The sequence below is a fragment of the Bos javanicus genome, chromosome 13, assembly GCF_032452875.1.
Source record: "Bos javanicus breed banteng chromosome 13, ARS-OSU_banteng_1.0, whole genome shotgun sequence".
Classification (NCBI taxonomy): Eukaryota; Metazoa; Chordata; class Mammalia; order Artiodactyla; family Bovidae; genus Bos; species Bos javanicus.
Genome location: NC_083880.1, coordinates 61242011 through 61261491, shown reverse-complemented (window position 1 = coordinate 61261491; position 19481 = coordinate 61242011). Strand labels below are relative to the sequence as shown.

Genomic DNA, 19481 nt, shown 5'->3' with positions numbered 1-19481 from the left:
TGGTGGCTTCCCCTGTTGCAGAGCACAGGGGAAGCCACCACAGGACTCCTGGGTCACGGGCTCCAGTGGTTGCGGCTCCCAGGCTCTAGAGCACAGGTTCAGTAGTTGTGGCGCACGGGCTTAGTTGCTCCACGGCATGTGGGATATTCCCAGACCAGGGAGCAAACCCATGTCCCCTGCATTGGCAGGCGGATTTCTATCCACTGCACCACCAGGGATGTCCCAGATATTATACTGTTATTTAGAAACTCGAGGACACTATGGCTCAAGAAGCGAAGTAACCTGCTCAAAGCCACGCCTCTCAGAAGCATGGAGATGGGGGAGGTGAGAGGGAAGGGTGAATAGTGGAGAACTGACTGGGTTCAAGCAGGAAGTGCGCTCCAGTCCCTGGCAAGGCAGGTGGTCCACTGGCACTTGGACCGCTGCCCAAGGACAATGCTGTGCCAGCCTTTCTCCTGACTTCTGCAGGATTGCAGGTGGCTGCAAGGTAACCTTCATCGTGCAGTTGACTTTCTCTGGGCAGAGATCTAGCTGAAGCCAGTCTGTGCCTGTCTGGATGAGCCCCTGGCTTCAGACACGTCAGTCTTGATCCCTGCCTGTACCGAGTCCCCGGACTGACAGGCGAGACCACCATACAGACAGCCTCAACCTGGGGACGCTGCTGCCTCTCCTTCTCACCTCAGGGTATTGGCACTTGGTACTTCTGCTGGAACGTGCTCTTTTTCAACCAAGAGTTTGTTTGTTTGTTTGTTTGTTTTCTTTGCATTTGGCTTCACTGGCTCTTAGTTGTGGCATGTGGGATCTAGTTCCCCAAACAGGGATCAAACCTGGGCCCCCTGTGTCGGGACTGCAGACTTAGCCACTGGCCCACCAGGGAAATCTCATCACCCAAGATTTTTGATCCTCCCTTGGCCACTGCCACCTAGTTATTCAGGACTCAGTTTAGACTCCCTACCCTCCCCCAGAGAGACCTTCTCTGACCACTCCACCTGCGTCAGTCCACTGGTGTTCTTTACCACCTGCCTAGGATTTACTCTCTTCAAAACCCCATCATATCTGAAATTGTCTTGCTTCTTATTCTTTTTGCTTCTCTCTAGGACTGTGTTTCTCAACCTTACTTTCTCCTCACCACTCCCTACTAAGGAGTCTTTTTAGTTTTTAGACATGTTTATCTTAATTGCTCTGGCATAAGTTTGAATACCACAGCTGTGCTGTGTATCTCTTTCTATGCTATGTCTTCACCCCACCCCCATGGAGAATGCATGGACTAGAACATAAGCTCTGTGAGAGCAGGGACCTTATTTGTCCTGTTCAGTACTGGGCCCAGGGCATGGTAGACACCGAGTAGTTACGGTATGAACGAAGGTCCAAAATCTCTGGGAGTACAAAGGAGATGTTCCTGCTGGAGTTGAAGGAAGGATAAGTAGGAAAGTCTTGGAAGACAGAACTCCAAAGTGGTCGCATAAGCTGGGTAGGGTTGGCTGACTAAGGCGGAGGTGGGGAGGGTTACCAGTTAGAGGGCTCAGAGCTGGCAGGCTCAGGGGCCTGAAGCACTCTGGGCTGTGGGGCTGTGGCCATCCCACGCAGGTGGCCGGGACTGATGGAGGTAGGACCTTGAAAGTGGTCCCAGCCTTACTTGTCCTGGGGACCCTGGTTCTTGTCTAATCACTCTGAAGGGCCCCAATGCTAGATGATAGAGCCCAAGCTCTCCCACAGACTGGCTGTTTGAAACTGTAGAGTGGGTGAGTAGGTGGGCCTTGTTGACTGGCGAGTCTCTAGCCTAGGAATCCATGGTTCTCCCATGGAGGTCATTAGCCACCCCTGTCCCCAGTGGTCCTGAAAAGCCCTACGTGGATCCCATGGTAGCGATCACAGCTGCAAAGAGAAGCTCACCCCATTTTGCCCTGCCCCACACTGAGAATGCAAACAGTCCCTTAGGCTGGGTCTCCTGAAAGCCTCTGGGACATCAGAGGCTGACCTCCCTGCTGCCCACCTTACATCTGACCCCCTGTCTACCACAGCAGCTCTGGCTCAAACCAGTGGGAGCCACTGAGCAGCAGTGGGGGCTTATCTCTGCTTTTCCAGACCAGGGCAGCTCCGCAATCCTGTTTGTTTACCCAGAGCAGCCGCCTGCCGAGAAAATGGCTGTGTTTGTTTCCAAGTGTGTCGTGTGAACCGTGGGCTAAATATACCCTCACCGCTGCCTCCCCGGCACCCGCCCTGGAACAGCACACCCCGTTTTGCTCCTGTTCTCTCTGTGAAAGCAATCCCCAGGATCCTCTCCCCCTCCCTAGGAGGAGCTTCTGAAATGGAGATGAAGATTGTCCAAGCGCGTTAATGCACGGTGGGGGCTGGGCAGATCAGAGACTTGTCTCCGTGGCACCGACAGGAGAATGTTCCCTCCACCCTGGAATGACTGTTCCTGGACAGTGAGTGCTTTGTGCCCTTGCAGGGACGGGGCCTGTTTATTCCAGCTCAGCCCAGAGCCGAAAATTTCCTGTGGCTGCCAGCCCTCTACTTCAGGAAAGTTCCCATCGAGGGAGGCCTCTCCCACTTTGGCTGCAGCCCAGTGTCCCTGGTTTCTTGTGGGACATTTGGCCCCTTGGGATAATTTCTGGCCATGGCTCCCTCTCCCATGCGCCTCACGGCCCAGGACTCCCTCATCACAGATCAGTCTTTTTTGTGACTTCAACTGGGGCCTCCTTCGCTTAGGACCAGAAAAATTTCAGTTCTTGTAAGAATTTTCTGGTCCAACAAGAAACCCATGGAGGCTAAGCAGGATGAAGGCCAAAGATTAAGGACTCTGGCTGCTGCCACTGCCCTTCTCTTCCCAGGCCCAAGGCCCCCTCTACCCCAGGCCCCACATAGGGAATAGTCCTGCTGTAGCAGCACCCCCTGTGGCTCAGCTGGTAAAGAATTCCCCTGCAATGCAGGAGACCTGGGTTGGGCAGATCCCCTGGAGAAGGGAAAGGCTACCCACTCCAGTATTCTGGCCTAGAGAATTCCATGGACTGTGCATAGTCCATGGGGTCGCAGAGCGACTTTCACTTTCACAGCAGCACCCAGGTTGGGACCAGGCAGTCCTGGGCTTTGATCCTGGCTCTGCCCCCTGTTAACTGAGTGACCCCAGGCAAGGTCTGTCCGACTGTCTACCTCAGTTGTTTCATCTGTGACATGGGGCTCAGATTGCTACATCTGAGGATTCTGATGAAGGTGAAGGGGATGACAGTGTCTGGAACTTAGGAGGCATGTAAAACCTTTGTTCTCCTCATGTATTTATTGATCACTGACTCTGTGCCAGACACTGTTTTGGGTTCTGGACATATAGAAACAGGACAGCCTCTATGCCTCGTCAAGCCATGACTACTGCAGGAGATCAATCAAAACAAAGACCCAAAAGAGCAGGCTCTGCTTCCAGAAAGTGCTAAGAAGAAAAATAGAGCAAGTTGAGGGGATAGGTAGCAAGAGATCAGGGTAGGGGGTACCATATTAGACAAGGTGGCCAGGGAAGGTGTCCCTGAGGAGATGGCATTTGAACAGAGTTAGGAGTGAAATGAGGGAGCCTGGGGTCGAGTGCTCCAGGCCACAAGGGCAGTAGGTGCTGCGCTCAGCAGATGTTGCAGCAACAGCGCAGTCAACTAGAGTAGAGTGTGCAGTGTGGAGGGGCTGGGGCCTACTGGGCCTCACTGGCCTTGGTGAAGACTCGATTCTGTGTGTGATGGGGAGCCTTGGAGAGCTTGAGAGCATGGAGTGACAGGGGCTCAGTGGTGGGGTTTTCCCCACCTGCCTGCCTTCCCTTCCCAATGCCTTTTCCCCTTTCTAGAAGGACTCTGCTCTGGCTCACACATCACTGCTGCCTCCCTAATGGCTTAATAAGTATAGAGGATTCTTTGAGTCAGGTTGTCAGTTCAGTTTGTATGACCCTCTGCTGGGTACCAGGGATATGAACGGACATGACACTGGCATTCTAAGTCCGAAGAAAAGCTGTGGGTGTGCCACACTCTGACCTGTGTTTTAAAAAATCTTGGCATGGAGTGAAGGGGTGTCGTCAAGACTAGAAGTAGGGGCCGGCACATATCATAGTGAGCAAACTGTCTGGGTGGGACGTGGAGACAACCAGAAATGGCAGGCATGGTCTGAGGGGGCCACCCCACAGCTCAGCCACTCTGGCCCAGGTAGCGTGTGGGCCCACAGTGTGAGTTCATGGTGGAGAAGCAAGAACACAGTCTCTGGAACCAGCCAGTGGTCTGTTCCCTCCCGGGGGAGTCGAAGCACACTGATCCTAGATGCCAGACACCAGCTTTAGATTCCGGCTCCTCCACAAAGCTGGGTGACCTGATCAAGTTCCTCTGCACTCAGAGGCTGGGCTTCCTGGTCTGCCAGTAGGGAGAGACAGCCCACACTGCAGCATTGTTGAGAGGATTAAAGGACAAATGGGGTGCAAGGCGCCCTCCTTAAAGGGTGCTCCAAGCTCCCCTCCGCCTGCCCCACAGATTGGTTCCACCCTAGGTTGGGTCATTCAGCCCGCAGCCCCTCCTTTGTGGTATCATGTGCTTCCCTCCTGACTAGCTTCAGGGCAGAGGACTGTTGCTCACCTCCTCCTGGGCCCCGGGTCATGCCCCCTGGGGTGGGGGACAGGGCCTCATGGACCCCATCCCAGTCCTGCACTGCTGTTGCCCTCTCTGTTCCACCCTGCTCTGCCCACCCATCAGCCTGCCCTGGTCAGAGGCTTCCTCCAGACCTGCCCTGCCCCGGAATCACTCTGGAGTTTCCCCTGTCTCTTTTCTCCCCCTTCCTCCCTCTCTCCCTCCTTTGCAGCAGTGGAAAGGCTGAGGCCTGGAGTTCTGCCCTCAGGCTCAACTCCCGCTTCCTCCAAGCTTCCAGACCACAGTGGTCCAGCTCTCACTCACCCCTTCAGGCTCATCTCCTCCCCTCTCCTCCTCTCCTGCTCCAGCCCCTTGGCCTCCCTCAGTTCCCTGCCCATCTCTTTCCCATCAGGTTCTGAAGGACCACTTCCTAGCTGGCTGACCTTGGACAGAACTCTACCCCCACTTTGCACCTGTTTTCTCAGCAGTAAAATGGGTTGGTTATCCCCAGCTGGGGGTCAGGAGGAAGAGCCGCCCTTAACCCTTTATCTGGCCTAAAGGGGGCATGGACAGCTGCAGTTTTTCAGCTCAGCAAGGTCATCACACGCCAACCACCCGCTTTGTCCCAGCCACATTCCTGTTTGAGAACTCACACAGTTCCCTTCTCTTCTGTCTCCCGGCAGGACACTTTTGTGGAACTCTACGGGAACAATGCAGCAGCCGAGAGCCGGAAGGGCCAGGAGCGCTTCAACCGCTGGTTCCTGACGGGCATGACTGTGGCTGGTGTGGTTCTGCTGGGCTCGCTCTTCAGTCGGAAATGACCAGACACTGACCACCAACTCACCCACACACCCCCGTCCTGCCTCCACCACATCTCTCCGTCCAGCCACCATTGCCACCAGGAGAACCACTCCATGGAGCCCACAGCCACCCACACATCACAGGGTTGGGCCTAGACCTGATCCCCCGCAATTAGTTTTCTAGAATTTACATGTTTCTGTGAGAGCCACCTTCCTCAATTGTCGTGGCATCAAAACCCACAAAATTCCCTAGAACCTGCCCCGGTGGAAGCTAACAGGTGTCGGGGGTTGTGACTGGGGGCCGGAGTGCCCCACCCGATTGGTGGGTCCCCTTCCGCATTTAGGGTCCCTGAGCATGCTTTCTTGCCAGGGAGCTGGAAAGTTTTCTGACCCTTTTCCCCAGAAAGAGAGACAATAGATTGCCTTCATTTTGATGTCTGTGGCCTCAGAATTGATCATTTCCTGTCTCCTCCCTCCTCCCGGCCCTGGGCCCCCCGTCCATTCATCCCCACCCTCCAAGAGCCACTTAGGACCCACTTCTGACTAATTAGGGATTCAGGATGCTTGGGATAAAGAAATAAGGACCAGGACCCCCTCCCCCTCTCTGACCTGGCCAAAGTCCCTCCCCCCAATCCCAGTGTCCTCTGGAGGTCTCTGGCTAGAGGCCGGCCTCACCCGAGATGGAGGGACTGTAGCTGTAGGAAGCACCCCATGCCAAAGCTGGGGTGGCCTTGCAGTTTAGCACCACCCCAGTTCTTCCCCTTCCCTGGCTCCATGACCATGACTGAGGGACCAACTGGGCTTGAGAGGTGCCGCAGAGCCGTTCATGGCCTCAGCTGCCTCACTTCCTGCAAGAAGATGAGCCTGTGGCGTCTTTGCCTTGGGCTGCTGCCCATGGGGTTCAGGGGCCATGGTCCAGAGGTGAGGGGGAGCTACAGGGAGCAGCTGTGGGAGCCCTAGGGTCTTCCTACCTCAGGCAGGAAGGGCAGGAAGGAGAGCCTTGTGCGTGGGGTGGAGCTGGGACTGGCCGGAGGGGCCAGCCCTGCCTGGCCTGAACAATTGGTACCCCACCCCCATTCAGCCTGAGCAGCCGGGCTGCCAAGGTCAGGATGGCCTGGCCAGGAGCTCTTCTGACCTCCCTCTCTCTCCTCTGCTCCACCCACGGCCTGTCTCATCCCTGGGGGTCCAGGCCTAGCCCTGGCCACCCCGGGCTCTCTGCTGTACATATTTGAAACTAGTTTTTATTCCTTGTGAAGATGATATACTATTTTTGTTAAGCGTGTCTGTATTTATGTGTGAGGAGCTGCTGGCTTGCAGTGCGTGTGCACGTGGAGAGCTGGTGCCCGGAGATCGAACAGCCTGATGCTCCCTGCACCCCCACCCCACCCCACCCCCCGCCCTGGTCTGGGGAAGCCAGCCGGGGGTCCTGGCTCCTGAGAGGCACCTGTCCCTCCCCCAACCCCCAGCCCACACTTTTTCCAGCTCTTTGAAATAGTCTGTGTGAAAGTAAAGGTGCAGTTCAGTAATAAAATGTGTTCTTCGTGAGCAAAGGGCCTGGGCTCTTGTGTGCTCTGGGAGGGGACGCTTGGCTAGCAGAAGAGGTGCAGGAGAGCTGGGTACCTGTGCTGACTCTGCTGCCCTAACCTTGGACAAGTCCCTTCTTCCTCTATCTGGTCCTGAATTTCTCCACCTGTGCACTGGGTTTTTTTGAGCACCTGCTATGTGCTGGGCACTGACTATGTGTGAACATGACAGACACAGTTCCTGCCCTCAGGAGTTGATATTCTAGTGGGAGGAACAGTCAAGTGGCCACCTGGCAAGTGTTTACTGGGCCCTGCTCTGTGTAGGCACAGTCCTGAATGAAAGTGAAAGTGTTAGTCTCACTCAGTTTTGTCCAACTCTTTACAACTTCATGGACTATAGCCCGCCAGGCTTCTCGTCCATGGAATTCTCCAGGCAAGAATACTGGAGTGGGTTGCCATTCTCTTCTCCAGGGGATCTTCCTGACCCAGGGATTGAACCCACGTCTCCTGCATTGTAGGCAGATTCTCTATCTCAGGCACCAGGCAATCCCAACCCTGCTGCTGCTGCTGCTAAGTTGTGTCAGTCGTGTCCGACTCTGTGTGACCCCATAGACGGTAGCCCACCAGGCTCCTCTGTCCCTGGGATTCTCCAGGCAAGAACACTGGAGTGGGTTGCCATTTCCTTCTCCAATGCATGAAAGAGAAAAGTGAAAGTGAAGTTGCTCAGTTGTGTCTGACTCTTAGCAACCCCATGGCTGCAGCCTACCAGGCTTGTCCGTCCATGGGATTCTCCAGACGAGAGTACTGGAGTGGGGTGCCATCGCCTTCTCCGATCCCAGCCCTAGGCACCGGGAATTCTGCCGAGAAGCCCTTTCCTTTATGGACCTTCCATTCTGGTCGGGGAGACAGGGAGATGAATATAAGGATGGCTCTGACTGTTGCAGGGCAAAGGTGGAAACAGAATGACTCTGAGGAAGCACGGCAGGACATGAAAGACCTAGTGGGGAAGGAGATAAGAAGGGGTCAGATAACATTTTAAAGATAATCCCAGAAGATCAGCTGATGGATTGGAGAGAGCTCTAGAGAGAAAGGAACCATGGGTGATTCCAGGTTTTGAAATAGTGACACCATTATAATCCCGAAGTGAAGCACCCATCTGAGGCCAAGAAGTTCACAGTGAATGCTCTAACAGCATGTAATATGGAACCTGAGCTTGTCTGGGAGTCAGGGAGGGCTCCCTGGAGGAAATGATACCAGAACCAGAGCCTTCAAGTCTGTAAGAGTTCTCCAAAAGAAGCGGGGAGGCAGGAAGAGTGGTCCTGCTGAAGAAGCAAATGCAAGGACAAGCAAGAATTCTCTTCAGACTGAAGGAAAGTTGGTGTGTCTGGGGGCTCCTGGGTCAATATGATGCTAGAGAGGTGGGATAGGGGTACTGGATTTGATCCTGAGGGCAGTGAGAGCCAGAGGAAGGTTGTTAGGGAGTGATATACCACTTAGACCCCAAAGCGCCCTCTGGCTGCTATGTGAAGAAGGCTCTGGAAGGAGAGCAGAGTGGAGAAGCCATGGCTCAGTTAACGCTCCAGTTCTGAGGGTGGTCAGCCAGGTGTGTATCCTGGGTCGCCATTTCTGGTCTTTGGTCAAGTAACCTAGTCTATGTCCTAGCTTTCCCATCTGTGAAATGGGTAGGATTGCAGTACCCATCTCAAGGCTTGGATGAACTGGAAGTTGAGGGGGTATGCAGTGATGACCCTGCCATCAGGAAGACCCTCAAAAGGAAGAAGGAGGTGCTCCTCAGGGCGTTCAACTGGCTGTGGCGGGAGATCCCGGAAGGGTCTGGGAAAAGGAGCAGGACTCCAGAGGCAGGCCCTCCAGATAGGAAGGCAGGCTCTCCAGCTGGCGGGTGGGGGGGCGCTCCTCCCCGTCTGCTTTCAGGAGTGAGCTTAACTGCCCCCTGGTGGCCAGGGGTTTCCACCTGAAAGCCACTCCCACCCCAGATGCCTCCCAGTGCTTCAGAGGATCTGTCATCTGACTGGCCAGCTTTCCACTGTGTTCCCATCTTCTGCCCTGTTCACCAGAAGGACGTCTACACTTCCAACCTTTAGGTACCGAATTCATAGCTTTTCACAGCTCCTGGCTCAGTGTCACCATTCTCCAAAGCCTCCAGGCTTCTATATCTTTAGGCCCAGGATATGCCCGTGGCCGGTAACCTAACCACTCAAGTCCCCTCTCCAGATTCTTGAGATTCTTCCGAAACGTCTTTTTACATAATTTTGTTGTAAAGCTGCTAAGTCGTATTCAACTCTTTGCAACTCCAGGAACTGTAGCATGCCAGGGTCCTCTGTCCTCCACTATCTCCCAGAGTTTGCTCAAATTCATGTCCCTTGAGTCAGTGATGCTATCTAACCATCTCATCCTCTGCTGCCCTCTTTTTGTTTTGCCTTCAATCTTTCCCAGCATCTTTTCCAGTGAGTCACCTCTTCACATCAGGTGGCCAAAATATTGGAGCTTCAGCTTCAGCAACAGTCCTTCCGATGAATATTCAGGGTTGATTTCCTTTAGGATTGACTGATCTCCTTGCAGTCCTAGGGACTCTCAAAAGAGCCTTCTCCGGCACCACAATTTGAAAGCATCACTTCTTTCACATAATACGTAACTATATTCTGATCTGTTTTTTTACACAAAGAGTCACACACACACTGTGCCTGTTTTTTTTTCTGCCTACATAGTTTATCTTATAGAAGTTTCCATGTTCCTACATGAATCCCTGATTGTTATACAGCTTCATCAATTAACTCATGGCAGATTAATTCTTTTTTCTAGCTGTAGAGTATTCTACAAATGTTTTAACCAGACCCAGAACTCAGTGATTCCAACCTTAAACCTGGCGTGAAAAGTGAAAGTGAAGTCGCTCAGTCCTATCTGACTCTTTGCGACCCTATGGACTGTAGCCCGCCAGGCTCCTTGGTCCATGGAATTTTCCAGGCAAGAATAGTGGAGTGGGTTGCCATTTTCTTCTCCAGGGGGCCTTCCTGACCCAGGGATCGAACTCAGGTCTCCTGCATTTCAGGCAGACTCTTTACCCTCTGAGCCACCAGGGAATCCCAAACATGGCATGGCACACACATAAAATATTGGAATTGCACACTGAGGAAAAGCTGGAAGGGATTTTGGACGTCTATGTGGGTCCTGGGGAAAAATTCATTTCCATATATTTTTATGATGAGAAAAATAAAGCAATATGACATGTCCTAGGATATGAAGAATTAATTTTGACTACTAATCTAAATATATTATTTAAAATATATTCCTTAAAAAACTTGATCTTATTCCTGTGAATGCAAGTTTTTTTTGTCTAATTCATTTTTTTAAATTTTTTGCAACTTTTATATATAAGAGGTTTTATGATCAAAATGGTTTACACAATTCCTGATCAAGATTAATGATAATCTCTTCAAATTCTTGGTAGTCAGTGCTACCAGACTTTGTCACCTCAGGTAAGTGATAAAAGAAAATGTTAAACTATTCCAGAACAATTGAAATTATATTTTTAATGTTCCAATTGTTCTTCCCTTTTTAAAATTGACAAATACAATGTTGTAATCAAGTGAATTTCAAATCCAAATGAACTTTTTCATTCTGGGTATTTAGCAATATAACTGTGAGTTCTAGAACACAGGAAATGACCTAAAGCTTTCAAAGTCTTTTTTTTTTTAATTATATAACTTATTAAAACTGAGCAAGGCTGTACAGCACAAAGGAAGAGAAGGAAGAAAGGGAAAGAAGGAAAGGAAAGCAAATTCTAAACCAATTCACTCATGAGCATGCAAGCCAAAGGTCTAAGTATAATATTAACAAATGGAATCCAACAAAATATAAAAAGAATACCTCATGACCTAGTAGGGCTTATTCCAGGTAAATAAGATTGCCTCAGTATAAGAAGTCTTTCAGTGTAATTGTACTGAAGCATTAATAAAGAAAATCATTATGGTATTTCAGAAGATATCAAAATAGTATTTTGTAAAATTCAACACCTATTTATTGCTTTAAAAAATCTTTTATCAAGCTAAGAGTTGAAAGTTAGCTTTCACTTTTTTATACCCTTCTGAATTTCTTAAAGTTTAAGATAATGATTGCGTGCTTTGCTTGTGTAATTTTTTAAAGTTAACAAATCTTAGAAAAATCATCAACTTATGATCAAATTCATTACATAATATCCAGCTCTCCATTTTTCTGTCTCCACCATCACAGCCTTTGTCATGAATCAGGGGGGAAAAAAAAACCAAGAATTTTTTCTTAATCTATAATAAATAATAGAAATGAACATATATGATCCCTACTGATTTGTCTTCTTTGATTTTTAATAGATATCCATGTACTAATGTTAGAATTCAGGGCATATGGAGTATTAATTTCCTCCTAAATTATTTAAACCATCCCATTTCAGTAGGTTCACACATGAATAATTAACTTGAATAATTTCATGATAAAGAGTCTTGTGAATTCTTATCAACTTAAATGGTCTTTTCACAGAGTTTTAACAACTCCGTCTTGAAGTTGGAGGGAGTCAATCTTGAAACACTAAGGTACTGAGAATATGGACATAAAGTTAAGAAAACAGTGTTCTAAGAGTAAAATTTTAAAGTATAACAATGTAGTGGCCTAGTCCACTACATTTGTCTTACATGTTTTTCATGGTTTGTAAATTTGCTGCCGAGTGGGAAATGACCAGTGCCCATATCAGCTTGGCTTAAATTGTGCTGATGTGAAAATGCTGCCCTCAAACCTCAACCCCCTGCACTCACCGAAGGAAAAGAAAACAGCTGTGCCCCCATCCAGTTGCACTGTAAAAATAATAACAACAACAACAATAATAAGGCCCTTATCTGCAAACCATTGATACGGTGGAATATTCCCCAGCAGCTAGCTGGCCATCACTTTTATGAACAACAAGCTCCCCCAGGCTTCATGCCAAGCTCCCTGCGCACCTGGAAAGCAGACTCCTCCAGTGGCTCCATGACCTTTGTGAAGGGTGCTTGTGGAGGTTAGGCGGTCCTCCCAGATGGGTGGTTGTGTGCTGTGCAGGTGACCATTGCAGTTAGATGTCCAAGAAAGAAGAGCCCAACCTTGGCCAGGCTCATCTCATTCTGGTGGAGCAGCAGGGGTGGGAGGAGAGACGGGCTGTATAGCCATTAGCAGCAAGACTATAGGAGAAGGCAGCGGCACCCCACTCCAGTACTCTTGCCTGGAAAATCCCATGGATGGAGGAGCCTGGTAGGCTGCAGTCCATGGGGTCGCTAAAAGTCGGACACGACTGCACGACTGCACTTTCACTTTTCACTTTCATGCATTGGAGAAGGAAATGGCAACCCACTCCAGTGTTCTTGCCTGGAGAATCCCAGGGACGGAGGAGCCTGGTGGGCTGCCGTCTATGGGGTCACACAGAGTCGGACACGACCAAAGCAACTTAGCAGCAGCAGCAAGACTATAAAACCAGACTGCCAGGGCTAGCTGGGAGCCCTGGAACAAGTGACTTAACCTCTCTGTGCCTGAGTTTCCTCATCTGTAAAATTATAATTATACCTATCTGAAAAGGAGTTTGTCAAGGCTATATATTATCACCCTGTTTATTTAACTTATATGCAGAGTACAGCATGAGAAACGCCGGACTGGAAGAAACACAAGCTGGAATCAAGATTGCTGGGAGCCATATCAATAACCTCAGATATGCAGATGACACCACCCTTATGGCAGAAAGTGAAGAGGAACTAAAAAGCCTCTTGATGAAAGTGAAAGTGGAGAGTGAAAAAGTTGGCTTAAAGCTCAACATTCAGAAAACGAAGATCATGGTATCTGGTCCCATCACTTCATGGGAAATAGATGGGGAAACAGTGGAAACAGTGTCAGACTTTATTTTTTTGGGCTCCAAAATCACTACAGATGGTGACTGCAGCCATGAAATTAAAAGACACTTACTCCTTGGAAGGAAAGTTATGACCAACCTAGATAGCATATTGAAAAGCAGAGACATTACTGTGCCAACAAAGCTTCGTCTAGTCAAGGCTATAGTTTTTCCAGTGGTCATGTATGGATGTGAGAGTTGGACTGTGAAGAAGGCTGAGCACCAAAGAATTGATGCTTTTGAACTGTGGTGTTGGAGAAGACTCTTAAGAGTCCCTTGGACTGCAAAGAGATCCAACCAGTCCATTCTGAAGGAGATCAGCTCTGGGATTTCTTTGGAAGGAATGATGCTGAAGCTGAAACTCCAGTCCTTTGGCCACCTCATGCGAAGAGTTGACTCATTGGAAAAGACTCTGATGCTGGGAGGGATTGGGGGCAAGAGGAGAAGGGGACGACAGAGGATGAGATGGCTGGATGGCATCACTGACTCGAAGGATGTGAGTCTGAGTGAACTCCAGGAGTTGGTGATGGACAGGGAGGCCTGGCGTGCTGCAATTCATGGAGTCGCAAAGAGTCGGACACGACTGAGCGACTGATCTGATCTGATCTGATGGGTAGTTATGCAGATTTCATGCAAATTTTTATGCTTGTAAAGTGCTTAAGAAGGGTTTCTGGCACCATAAATATTATATAAACTTTATCAGGCTATGTTGTCAGACCTCCCACCCCTTACCACCAGTGCTCTAGGGACTGGTGAGAGGACTAGTTTTGGGGCTAAGCTCTAACCTTATCATGGATACCTCCCAAAGGCAAAGCCTAAAATAAGGATTCAGATAGGCTTGGTGGTAAAGGCTCTGCCTGCCAGTACAGGAGGCAAAAGAGGCATGGGTTCGATCCCTGGGTCAGGAAGATCCCCTGAAGTAGGAAATGGCAACCCACTCCAATATTCTTGCCGAGATAATCTCATGGACTTATAGTCCGTGGGGTCGCAAAAAGTCGGACATGACTGAGCATGCAGACTAAGTTAAGTCTAAGTGGTTTAAATGGTGATCCCAGGGCAGTGGGGACAGTGAATCAGGGGGTGATCAGGGAGGGACTTTGGAAATCAACAGAAGATGCAATGATGAGTAACCTGCCACTTCAGGCAATGGGGCTCCTTCTCAGAGGATCCATTGATAGACCCATGGAGCATTCTAGAGGCAAGAACACAAGGTATTTATACACTAACTCCCATCCCTCATCTGCCTAGGGCAGCTCCTAGGTCATTTCTCCTTGGTACTTGGCACTTCCTACTTGCCAAGCATATACCTATGATCAAGAAGACCCAGGTACCTGTTTCTTAAATGAATACTGTCCACCAAAGCTGCACATGACCTTTCAGGGTGGTCTGAAGACACATGGTGGGACACCATCACATCTACCACAACTTATGAAAAACTTGGTAGCACGTCAGTTGGAAAATTCAGCTTGAGGGAGGCACCACTGGTGGTTCTCCACTTTTGCTAATCCAAACCATACTGCAGTGAACAACGGATCCATCATTTTATACATGTACATGCGTAGTAGTAGTAGTAGTGTTAGTTGCTCAGTTGTGTCTGACTCTTTGTGACCCCATGGACTGTAGCCCCCCAGGCTCCTCTGTCCATGGGATTCTCCAGGTAAGAATACTGGAGTGGGTTGCCATGCCCTCCTCCAGGGAATATTCCTGACCCAGGGATTGAATTCAGGTCTCCTGCATTGCAGGCAGATTCTTTACTGTCTGAGCTACCTCACAGATCCATCATTTTGCACACGTGCATGTGTATCCACAGGCTATTTATAGAAGTAGTATTACCAGGCCTTTTGTCACTTTGATGGAGACACCCAAAACTGGCATCCTGTGACTGCCTGTCTTCTGAACCCTTGCCAATATCCTTGTTAACACTCCTTGATCTTTGTCAATCTGGCCGATGGAAAAATAGTATCCCATGCTTTAAAATTTCATTTTCAAGCCTCTAATTGAGGTTGACATCTTTTGATAATGTGGAAGCCATCTGTACCCCTAATGAGCTAATGAATCTACACAATGACCAATGAAGGCTGCAAATGGCACACAAAGACAGCGAGGCATCACGTGTGCCTCCTGGCAAAAGAACATTCACGGAATACTCTTGCCAAAAAGTTAAATCTGAATCTGACCAAAGCCTCTAAATGTGACCAGCCCTGAATGGAAGATATAGGGGACAGAGCACAGTGAGTGATACATGGGCAAGCAGACAGTACAGTGCAACCTGGAGGACACTCCTCAGGACAGATGACGCCTCTTCTGTACTTCCACTTCCGGGAAGATGGAGAGGCTGCACTTCCCTCTATTTCTCCTGAGAAGTAAAACTAAAATCCCTGGAAGTTGTATATGCAACAAGCATAAGAAAGCCCTGAAAGGTAAAAAGAAGGCAGGTTGGATGAGGACCTGAGAACCTGAGGAACAACACAGCGGTGAGTTCTCTGGGTTTTCTGTCTCAGAGATCCCAGACTTAGGGTTGAAGAAGTTGTAGCAGGCTACTCAAAAAAGCCAGTGGGCACAGAAAAGAAAAAACAGCCCCAACTGAAGCCAGCTCTGTCTATTCAAATGATTAGGAGAGGAACATCCTAGCAAGATAGACGTTTTAGACGATTGCAGCTCTACTCCAGCCAAATGCCACTGGGAAAAGAAAAAAACTATGAAAATTATGGCCAACTAGATCAACAAAGGGTGAGTGGGGACCCTAGGCTTCCTCCCTGATTCAAGGTGCCCCGACTACCCACTAGCAATGTGGGGTGTTATGAGATAAGGCCAAGGGAGCAGGACTTTTCATCTCAGCTGGCCAGTTAATGAGCCCTCTCCTACCACCCCTTCTCCCCACAGTGTCAGTGGAGACCACATTGGGAGCCTGGAATTCCACACCTACCTGGCAATAATGAAAGTTTTGCAACCCCATGGACTGTAGCCTGCCAGTCTCCTCTGTTCATGGGATTCTCCAAGCAAGTATACTAGAGTGGGTTGCCATGCCCTCCTCCAAGGGATCTTCCCAACCCAGGGATCAAACCTGTGTCTCCTGTATTGCAGGAGGATTTTTTACCCACTGAGCCACCTGGGAAGCCCAGTTTCCAGTGTGCCCTGCCTGAACTCCTAACCTACAGAATTGGTGAGCCTAAGGAAATGGTTGTTTCATGCTTTTGAGTTTTAAGGGGGGTTGGAATGTAGCAGTTGGAACAGATGCACCACAGGACTTGCTTTAGCCACTGGAATGTGGTGCTGGCTCTTTGTGTGTGGTTCTAAGCCTGGGCTTTCAGAGTACCATGAGTCCCCACTGTCTCTCTGCCCCCTCAGGAGTCTCTGAGTTCTGTCATGAGAAGAACACATGCTGGGAGCCTGCTGGTGTCAGAACAATAAGACACATGAAAAACCCTAAACCCAAGTGTTATGGGCTGGCTTGTGTTTCCTGCAAATTCATATGTCAAAGCTCTAACTCCCAGTATGTCCAATGTAGCAGTATTGAGATGAAAGTGAAAGTCACTCAGGCATGTCCGACTCTTTGCAATCCCACGAACTGTACAGTCCATGGAATTCTCCAAGCCAGAATACTGGAATGGGTGGCCTTTCCCTTCTCTACGGGATCTTCCCAGCCCAGGGATTGAACCCAGGTCCCCTGCATTGCAGGCAGATTCTTTACCAGCTGAGCCTTTAAAAAGGTGATAAACTTAAATGACATCATTGGGGAAGGCCTTCACTGATCTCCCTGGTGTCCTTATAAGAAAAGGAAATCTGGGAACTTCCCTGGTGGTCCACTGGCTCAGGCTCTGCAATCCCAATGCAGGGGGCTCAGGTTTGATCCATGGTCAGGAAACTAGATCCCACATGCCTCGGCTAAGAGTTTGCATGCTACAACTAAAAGGTCCTACGTGCAATAATGAAGATCAAAGATCCTACATGCTGCGACTAACACCTGGTGCAGCCAAATAAGTAAATAGTTTCAAAAGAAGGAGAGGAAAAAAAAAAAAAAGAAGGAGAGGAAATCTGGGCACACGTGGAGACGCCATGGATATGCACACAGAGGAATGACCACGTGAGGACACCGTGAGAAGGAACCCATCTGCACACCAAGGAGTCAGTTCAGTTCAGTTGCTCAGTCGTGTCGGATTCTTTGAGACTCCATGAACCACAGCATGCCAGGCCTCCCTGTCCATCACCAAATCCTGGAGTTTACCCAAACTCACGTCCATTGAGTCGGTGATGCCATCCACCCATCTCATCCTCTGTCATCCCCTTCCCCTCCTGCCCCCAATCTTTCCCAGCATCAGGGTCTTTTCCAATGAGTCAGCTCTTCGCATCAGGTGGCCAAAGTATTGGAGTTTCAGCTTCAACGTGAGTCCTTCCAATGAACACCCAGGACTGATCTCCTTTAGAATGGACTGGTTGGATCTCCTTGCAGTCCAAGGGACTCTCAAGAGTCTTCTCCAACATCACAGTTCAAAAGCATGAATTCTTCTGTGTTCAGCTTTCTTTATAGTCCGAATCTCACATCCAACATGACCACTGGAAAAACCAAGGAGAGAGGCATCCAAAGAAGCCAGTCCTACCAACGCTTCAATCTTGGACTTCTTTTCCTTTTTATTTATTTTCATTTTTGACCACCCTGCGTGGCATGTAGGATCTTAGTTCCCCAACCAGGGATTGAACCTGTGCACCCTATGTTGGGGTCTTAACCACTGGACCACCAGAGAATTCCTCAGTCTTGGACTTCTATCCTCCAGAATCATGAGAAAGTACACTTTTGTTGCTTAAGCCACCCAGTCTGTGGCTGTGTTACGGCAGCCCTAGGAAGCTAAAATACCAACGGAGAGCCTGGAACTAAACCTGGCAGATCCCAGCAGAGCTTCTGCCAACCCACGAGCCCAGGAAAGACAGAAGTAAATGCTCAAAGTTATAAGCCACCAAGTTTTGGGGGTGTTTGTTACACAGTATTATTGTAGAGGAAAAAATGACTAGGGAAAAAAAATTTTCCCCTAGGCCCATTTTGACAATGTTATTTATTACCCATGACATAATTCCTTAGAAATTTATTAATCTATACAAAGTTTACCACCTGCGTAGTTCAACATCTTCAGTTATGTCCAAACTGCTCCTGCTGCTAGCAAAAGGACAAAACAATGGGTTCAAAACATTCCATCAGAAATTTCTATAGCTCTTATTCCCTTAGTCTCTGATTGGCCAAGTTTATGCCAGTCCTGCCCACAGGCCAGGAGACCAGAAGGCCAAGGCTCCTGTCTGCTCCATGTCTGCATCCCCAGCATCTCTCATGATAAGTGACTAAAAGATGAATCCCTCATGCCAGACAGAAACTGGTGGGAAGGCAGATGCCTTTCTCAGATAAAAATTAAATAGATGGGGACTTCCCTGGTGGTTCAGTAGCTAGGACTCTTGTGTTCCCAATGTGGGGGGTGGGGGAGCTGGGGAGAGCATTCAATCCCTGGTCAGGAACTAGATCCCACATGCTGCAGCTGAAGATCCCACATGTTGCAGCAAAGACTGGCACAGTCAAATAGAATAAATAAATAAATATAAATATCAAAAAAAAATCATATGGTACTTCCCTGGTGGTTCAGTGGCAAAGAATCTGCCTGCCAATGCAGGAGACACGGGATCGAGCCCTGATCAGAAAGATCCCACATGCCGAGGAGCAACTAAGCCTGTGCACGACAACTACTGAGCCTGTGCTCTAGAGCTCAGGAGCCGAAACTACTGAAGCCCACACACCCTAGAGCCTGTGCTCTGCAACAAGAGAAGCCGCCAACAGTGAGAAACCCACTCACTGCAACAAGAAAGTAGCCCCCACTTGCCGCAACTAGAGAAAAGCTCCCGTAGCAACTAAGACCCAACACAGTCAAAAATAAATAAATAAATAAGATCATTTTAAAATACAGATGTTCAAGGCTTCCCATACTCTGACCCCCACATATTCCCTCAGCTCCATCCCTTCCTGCTTTCCCCCAGATTTGTCTCTTCAGAAGAGGAAGCAGAGACTCCAGGGCTCCAGGTGAGTCTTCTCCCTCCCTGTCTCCCCTTGTCCATCTCTTCCTTCTCCTCCAACTGGCTTCTTTTATTTCTTCTTCCAAGCCGTGGTCCTCACTAGCACAGGGCATTTGCACGTGCTTTTCTCTGCCTAAAATGCTGATCCACCACCCCTTTCACCTAGTTCATACCTAGTCATCTTTCATATTGTAATCAAACAGGATCCCATGAGGCCCTCCCAGAACAGACGCCTGCCTGTGTCCTCCACCTGCCTTTTTTCTGTGGAAAAACTTTAGTCAAAGAGTAAATTTAATCAGAGAAGTGAGAAAATGCAGAAAGAAAAGTCAAGCAAGACAAAATAATAATACTTTATCCATTAAACAAAGTCAAGGACTTTTAGTCCTTCCTCAAGGACTTTAGGGAGAAGGCAATGGCACCCCACTCCAGTACTCTTGCCTGGAAAATCCCATGGATGGAGGAGCCTGGTAGGCTGCAGTCCATGAGGTCTCGAAGAGTCGGACACGACTGAGCGACTTCACTTTCACTTTTCACTTTCATGCATTGGAGAAGGAAACGGCAACCCACTCCAGTGTTCTTGCCTGGAGAATATCAGGGACAGGGGAGCCTGGTGGGCTGCCATCTA

At 49.2% G+C, this 19481-nt stretch overlaps 1 protein-coding gene across 4 annotated transcripts in view; it reads left to right on the top strand.

Moving 5' to 3' along the window:
- BCL2L1 (BCL2 like 1) overlaps window positions 1-5820 on the top strand; it is a 50166-nt gene extending 44346 nt beyond the window's left edge. For all 4 annotated transcript variants that reach the window (XM_061437205.1, XM_061437203.1, XM_061437202.1 and 1 more), the window contains exon 3: window positions 5270-5820. In XM_061437205.1, the coding sequence (XP_061293189.1) occupies window positions 5270-5407 (138 nt within the window). In that variant the 3' untranslated portion in view covers window positions 5408-5820. The remainder of the gene's footprint in view (window positions 1-5269) is intronic.
- Window positions 5821-19481: the final 13661 nt, after the last annotated feature.